This window comes from Austrofundulus limnaeus, unplaced genomic scaffold (genome assembly GCF_001266775.1).
Source record: "Austrofundulus limnaeus strain Quisiro unplaced genomic scaffold, Austrofundulus_limnaeus-1.0 Scaffold285, whole genome shotgun sequence".
NCBI lineage: Eukaryota > Metazoa > Chordata > Actinopteri > Cyprinodontiformes > Rivulidae > Austrofundulus > Austrofundulus limnaeus.
Genome location: NW_013952687.1, coordinates 567,613 through 575,149, shown reverse-complemented (window position 1 = coordinate 575,149; position 7,537 = coordinate 567,613). Strand labels below are relative to the sequence as shown.

Sequence of the window (7,537 nt, the reverse complement as noted above, 5' to 3'; positions counted from 1 at the left end):
GTCTTTATTCCTTAAATGTTTTCTTACCAGGCTTTTGATGCTGTATTTATGCTCCATAAGTAAAAATCCCCTTCCAAAAAAAAGTTGATGAAGTTGGACAAAGATGGAGTCACTTTTTCCACGAGATATTTTTTGCCCTCTATTTAAAGACATGTTTGAGTATTGCTCACAGAGTTGTGGGAACACGTTGGTTTTTTGTCATTTTAACTGGAAACAGAAAAGGGCAATATTTACTAGAAACATGTTCCTACCTGTCACTGGGGATGGACATTTTCAGCAGACACTCTCCAGAATTATCTGTAATTACTTAATTTTTCTTTGAATATCACTCCTCTTGCACTTACCAGCCGTTCCAAACACAAGACCAACTTACAGCAATTATGCCTCTCACAGCCTCTGCTTATTTCATCCTTTACTCATACAGGATTAATTAATACACAAGCACGATTGTTGACACAACAAGCTGTTTAAAAGGAGAGAAATCCGTTAACAAGCCTTAATTGCAGCTGCTTCATCATTTAGGACTGTTTACTGTTGGAGATGGTAAACTTTAATTAACTCCAAACCAAACCAAAGTTCTGCAACTCAAAACCCCTCTAATGAAACAGAGGCTTTGACGTGTAATTTTATAAGTCAAGAATCTTGATATTTCTACATTTTTGTCGGTCCAGTGGCTCGTCATGGAGGGAGATGCCTTTATTCTGACAGTAAAACTAAGCTCCAGGACCAAAGCTTCCTCTTCATAATCCTTTCAAAATAAGATACAGTGACAGGAACTTGCTGGGATGCTTGGAGTTATTTTTTATTTATTTGCCATTTTGGGACATGGGCCCTGGTGTTAAAAAAATATTAATGTTGGGATGTTTGCATTAATTCATCAAATTCACCTTTTTGAAAAGCGCTGCCCATTCTATTTATCTACTGCATAAGAAAAGCAGCACAGGGATTGAGAAGATCGTCTTTAGACTTCAACAGTATAATTCACAGGTCAGACAGAAAACTGTGTTAATGTGACTAAGTGTTTTGTTCCTGCTGTGAGTATTTAACACACTAATAAAATAGAAAAATTCTAAACTAATTAGAGGAATGTGTTTTGTTTTGGTTTTAGGTTTTCCTCTTGATAAAGCTGTGGAATATGCCAAGCTCAGGAACCCACTGCTCATCAATGATCTCAACATGCAGTATTTCATTCAGGACAGGTACAGTTGGAGCGAGAACACGCAGTTCAGGAAAATAAAAGGAGTACACAAATTTTCTGCTGAGTGCATTTTATTTTGAGCTGCTCAAACATAACACAAAAGCAACACAATGCAGACCGCACAAATGTACAGGACGATGTTGACTGAGTTTAATCCCACGTTAGGAGAGAAGTGTATCGGATCCTTCTGGAAGAGGGCATCGACTTGCCTCGTTACGCCGTGTTAAACCGAGACCCTGACAATCCTGAAGGTGACAAGTTTTTATTTTTTTGGTTTTGCTGTTTAAAAATAGCTACTCAAAAAATATTAAACATGACAAAGACTTGTTTTATATACACGGCCTCCCTTTGAAAACTCCTTTTTGAAGTTTAAAACCCCTGAACTGGTAAAATGCCAGCATATAAGAATGTATTATAGCATATATTACCTTCTGCTCTAAAGATTTTGAATCAGAAGATATTTTGCCATCTTTAAGTAAGACTTGATGGTTTGGGGTTTATTTGCCCAACACTGCTTTAGTTTTGCAACATATAAAGACAAATTATAAGAAATATGGTTTAAATCTCTAACAGCTGGAGATTGGTGGTTTTCTGGTGAGCTGAGTTTAACCCTCTGGTTTGACTCTGTGTAGAGTGTAACCTGGTGGAGGGGGACGACCATGTCGAGGTGAACGGGGAGGCGTTTCCTAAACCTTTTGTGGAAAAACCTGTGTGTGCAGAGGACCACAACGTCTACATCTATTACCCTACGTCTGCAGGAGGAGGCAGCCAGAGGCTCTTCAGAAAGGTAGCTGTCTTAGCGGCTATACAAATTTGTTGAGGATTGGGTTTTTTTATACATCTTGAAGAATATTAATAGTTTCATTGACATTTTTTTAGTCTTTTTCCTTTAATTTTTTTAAAATAAAAAAATCAAAGGAACATTTCTTGAAGGCACATCACCAGCCACCTATACCAGCCACCTATTATGCCTACATTTTAAAAAGAGATCATCTTTTCTTTAAAAATAATTGAAAATAATGTTACGTAGGGTGCCACACTCAGGATACGTGTTGTGAATGACTCTCAGCTACTACCACATCTAATTTTACCACATTATCTGTAAAACTCACCGAGTTATAGCAACTTTTGTGTTGCCAGATTTGAATTAGGTTGACTTCAAAAGTAATGAGTTTTAAATGCAAATTCAGTTATTACTTTCATTAAAATTTCTCCACTGGTTTATGAGATATTTTGCTAACAGACAGACACAGGCAAAAACATTTTCTGCTGCCTTTCACCTTTCAGCAGCAAGTGATAAAGTAAAAAAGTATTTCTACCGCTACTTCTCCTGTGTAATGAAGCAAATTGATATAAAACTCAATGAAAGTTGAATTCCCGTCAACAACCCTTTTCCCTGGCTCTGTTTGTTGTAGATTGGGAGTCGCAGCAGTGTGTACTCACCAGAAAGCAGCGTACGAAAAACTGGATCCTACATCTATGAGGAGTTCATGCCAACAGACGGTACAGATGTGAAGGTACTGTTTGTGTTTTGATACTGCTGGCAGCACAGGATCAGACTGTACTGGTAAAGTTGTAGAATCATCTGACATAATCTGTTGTGAGAAGGTTTTTGTGACTGTTTCAGGTTTACACAGTGGGCCCAGACTATGCCCATGCTGAGGCCAGGAAGTCCCCAGCCCTGGATGGGAAGGTGGAACGAGACAGTGAGGGGAAAGAGATCCGTTACCCCGTCATGCTCACCGCCATGGAGAAGCTGGTGGCCCGAAAGGTCTGCCTGGCTTTCAAGGTAAACTGGACTCTGTTAGTGAATATGATTGAAAAAAAAAGTGACAGGAACGTTAAAACATCTGCTTTATCTGTGAGTTTGTAGTTCTCTGGGTGCCGCTGTTAAATGTAGAATTGTGTTTTTTTCCTCTGCAACAGGACTTCCTAATGTCAAACACATTTTAAAATCCAATATATCTTTAAAGTAACTATTGTAAATACATGAACATTTCAAATGCAAAAAAAAAAAAAATCATTTCTGCTGTCAAAGTAAAGAACATATTTCCTTATTGTTTTTTTAATTTAAGTAATTAAGTTGTGAACAAATGCTATTAAAACATTAAAAAGCTCCAAGTTTTCCTTTTCATGCCTTCTATGCGCCTATATTGTGTCAGCCATCTTGAAACAAGTTGACTTCAAACATTATTTGGGTGTAGATGATTATTTTTTAAATCAATCCATTTGTTTTGCAGACAGTGTTTGTATTAGTTGTGTTTCCATCACATGCATAATTTCACATTACTGATTTTTATTTTCTCTCCTTTTAAGCAAACAGTTTGTGGGTTCGATCTGCTCAGAGCCAACGGTCATTCTTATGTCTGTGATGTGAACGGATTCAGTTTTGTCAAAAACTCAATGAAGTACTACGACGACTGTGCCAAAGTCCTGGGGTAGGTAGAACCAGATGTCAGGGTTTAATTAATCTAGAGTTCCAGCTCTGAGAGTCCTGTTTTCAGCATTAAAACTTGTTCCTCTTCTCTCCGGCAAAACAATTGAAGCTTGATGAGTGAAGACTTGTAAAGTTTATGAAATTTTATTTTCATTCAAAGGCAGCGAGTTACATGTATGTAAATGTACAGGGCAGTAAATTCAATTTTAATATGACACTTTAATGTTGCTTTTGTCTTCTTCACCAGAAACATGGTAATGAGGGAGTTAGCCCCTCAGCTGCACATCCCCTGGTCCATCCCCATGGAGGCTGAAGACATCCCCATTGTCCCGACAACCTCAGGAACCATGTATGTCCTGACACTGCACAGGAGTGATGAGCATTCCTGGACAGTTTCACTCCTGGAGAATAATTTAATGACCATTGTAAAGTTGGTTTGATCTTTATACTTTCTCTGTGACCTCATTTATTTTTTATTTGAAGGAATAGTTACATAGTTAATCATGGCTGAATGATAACCCAGACGGTCCATCACAGGGCTGCATCAAGGCAAACAAATCTGATGCTCTCATCTAGTAACTGTTTAGAGTTGCCAGTTAAACTAAAGTGCATGTTTTTAGACTGTGTAAAGAAATCATAGTACCCAGAAAACCCAACCATACATGCACCGGGACAGCAGGCAAACTCCACACAGACAGGCTCCAGCAAGGAGTCGACCTGAAACTTTGTTGCTGCAACACAAAATTACCATTGCAGTGTTGATATTTTACACAATGACACTGCAGTGATAATTATTTGCAATAAAATGCTGCAACCAAAAAGTATTTAAGGCTTCAACAAATTGTGTTTAAATAGAAGAAAAGAAAACAAAATTAATTTACGTACATATCTAATAAAATGGGTATAAACCTTAGAGTCAGTTTTACATCTAAAAGTCTACATGTTTCCCCCCCTTAATAATTAGGGTATGGAGAATAAATCTCATTGACCAACTATTTCCTATAATTACTTCAATTAATCAAACAGTTATTTCAGAAAAAAATGGTGACAACCAAAATTGGAAGTGTTGATTAAGTGTTAATATTTGTGTGTTTTATTATGAAATATAAAATATGTTTTTTGCATATTGTCTTCCTGCCTTATTCTTCGTTTTGTTTTTCAGGATGGAGCTGCGCTGCGTCATTGCCATCATTCGCCATGGAGACCGAACACCAAAGCAAAAGATGAAAATGGAGGTTCGTCATCCTCTGTAAGTCTCTGATTTTGATCTTTTATTTGAAGACACAGATTGTACATTCTAATTTAGTTCTTTACACTCTACTGGGAAAGAAAGTTGAGAAGTATTAAAGTCCTGTCACTATAAAATTTTAGACAACTTATTCCAACTATGAAAATTTTGTCCTACACCAAAAATGTCTACACTGAATATAGTATAAAATCTACATGAACATATACATACCATAATGCTAACAATAGATCAAATATTTAACCTATATAAGAAATTTAGTTAGAGCAAAATTTCCACTGGGTGTAACTTGTTCTTGATATTTTTTCTTTATTTTGAACAGATTCTTTGATTTGTTCAAAAAATATGAAGGATACAAGAAAGGCAAATTAAAGCTGAAAAAGCCAAAACAGCTGCAGGTGAGTTTAAATTGCAGACCTCTTTTTTATGTGCTCAAGTTTGCATGTTCAGACTGAATTCTCTTTAAATAGTTATTTAGACAAGATTGTTTACTACATTTATACAGGTAAATATTATTTTTTGCTTGGCTGTCCAATAATACACGCAGCTACTCTGAATCTATCCCGTGTAAATAAAACATTTTAAAGCTAGCTTCATTACTACTGATTTGTTTTTCTCCTCTGTGTTCTCCTGGTCTATACTGATCAGTCTGGACCTGTGCAGGGTGTGTGCTTGTTCTGGGGAGTTTTCAGAGATAAGTTTCCACCTAAGTGTTGGAGTCACTGTGTTTCCAGGAAGTGCTGGACATAGCCCGTCTCCTGCTGGTTGAACTGGGGCAGCACAACGACTGTGAGATTGAGGAGAAGAAGTCAAAACTGGAGCAGCTCAAGACGGTTTTAGAAATGTGAGTGATGTTTCACAACAACACATATGCTTTCAGTCACTACACTCTGGTTTTTGGCATCGGCGTTCATCAACAGATCCTGCACCATCTGCGTTTGATCAGGGCTCAGTCAGCTTTCTCGTACTCATTTCCACACATTCACCATGAAAACGCTTCATCCCTTTCTCGTCTTGACTTTTAACTGTGTTTTTGTTTCTTCTCTTTCCCCTCTATCCCTCTTTTCTTCTGCCCACCCGTCTGTCCTTCTCTGTCTCCAAAAGGGAATCCAGCTTGAATGTCAATCAGTACGCACCCTCTCCCTTCTCACTTTAAAAGATTTACTGCCCTCCTTTTCTTTGTCCACATTGACCGTGTGTACAAAGTATTAGGAACATAACTCTTTTTTTTTTTCTTTAACACGGACCAGTCAGGCCAATCTTGGCACAAGCTGGTGATTTTTTCAAGTTTCACCCATTAAAGATGTATTTTAGGCAGTATAAATGGATAAATGAGCTAATCTAACTATGATTGGTACAAGACATTTATGTTCAAATTTAAAGGGTATTCCTAATGTTTTGTACACTTACTGTTTTATTTTCTTTAAGTTTCATTGATTTTTAGCCATTAACACTTGACACATACACAGTCAAATGAGAATTGTACTGTGTTTTCTGGGTGTGTAGATCAGTGTGTGCTCTACTTCTCATTGTGCATGCTGTCCTTACCACCCGTCAGCTGGACTCTTAATCTTCTAATGTCCTCTCACTGCTGGTTCTTATATGCATTTATATAATTTTTTTACTATTTCATTGGCTGTTTTTTTTTTTTTTTTTTTCAAATTAGGAGTATATTGTAAAAATAGTTTAGACTCGGTGGGTATTGAATTCATGCATTCCTCTGCCTACATTAGCTGGCACATATTCAAAGGAGCCCATCTCACATATTGCTGTTAATGTCACTGTTGTAATTTACAGTATAATTGTAAGATTTAAATTTTCTTTAACTCTGACCCTACCACTTACATGTTCATTGGAGTTTTCCCTGGTAGATGAGTGGGTATCTTCCCTGTGCTTTTGGGTGGAGAGGATCCAGTAGTTATTGTTTGTGCCAATGTGCTCTACAGCAGTTGAGAGTACCTAGTCCTTTCAAGGGATGCTGGAAGGAGCTCCAGCTGGGGGCTTTATTATTCTGCTGGGAGACTTTAGTACCTACATACGTAATGATAGTGTAACCTGGAGGTGTGTGATTGGGACAAATGTCCTCTCTGATCTGAACCTAAGTAGTTTTCTGTTATTGGATTTTTGTGGTACTTATTGTCTGTCAAAAATGAATACTATGTTCAAACATAAGGGAGTCCAAAGTCGCACATGGCACCAGGACACCTTAGGCTGTAGACTGATAAGCTTTGTAGCTGTATTATCTGATCTGCAGTAATATGTGTTGAACATTTGGGTGAAGAGAAGAGATAAGCTATGAACTGATCACCACTTGGTGGTGAGCTACAGTCCTCTCTAAAAGTATTGGAACAGCAAGTCAAATTCCCTTGTTTTTGTTGTACACTAAAGACATTTGGGTTTAGGATCAAAAGATGAGCATGAGACAAGTTCAGAATGTCAGCTTTTATTTCCAGGTATTTACATGTAGATGTGTTAAATAGCTCATAACATACCACCCTTTGTTTGAACCCACCCATTTTTCAATAGAGCAAAACTGGTGGAACTTGAGTGTGCTTTTCCAGGCCATGTCCAGTCAATTTTTCTTCTTACTACAGATGGACTCTAGTCAAGGTGTAGAAACAGCAGGCATAAAGAGAAATGGGAGGGCCCTACATTC

The 7,537-nt window shown here is 37.6% G+C and overlaps 1 protein-coding gene across 1 annotated transcript in view; it reads left to right on the top strand.

The window, feature by feature from the left end:
- ppip5k1b (diphosphoinositol pentakisphosphate kinase 1b) overlaps positions 1 to 7,537 on the top strand; it is a gene marked incomplete at its 5' end in the record, with an annotated part of 53,902 nt that overhangs the window by 4,131 nt on the left and 42,234 nt on the right. The window contains 10 exon segments of the mRNA XM_014021279.1: positions 1,109 to 1,199; positions 1,364 to 1,449; positions 1,831 to 1,985; positions 2,614 to 2,715; positions 2,826 to 2,987; positions 3,515 to 3,636; positions 3,883 to 3,984; positions 4,798 to 4,884; positions 5,204 to 5,279; positions 5,616 to 5,725. Of these exon segments, the coding sequence (XP_013876733.1) occupies positions 1,109 to 1,199; positions 1,364 to 1,449; positions 1,831 to 1,985; positions 2,614 to 2,715; positions 2,826 to 2,987; positions 3,515 to 3,636; positions 3,883 to 3,984; positions 4,798 to 4,884; positions 5,204 to 5,279; positions 5,616 to 5,725 (1,093 nt within the window).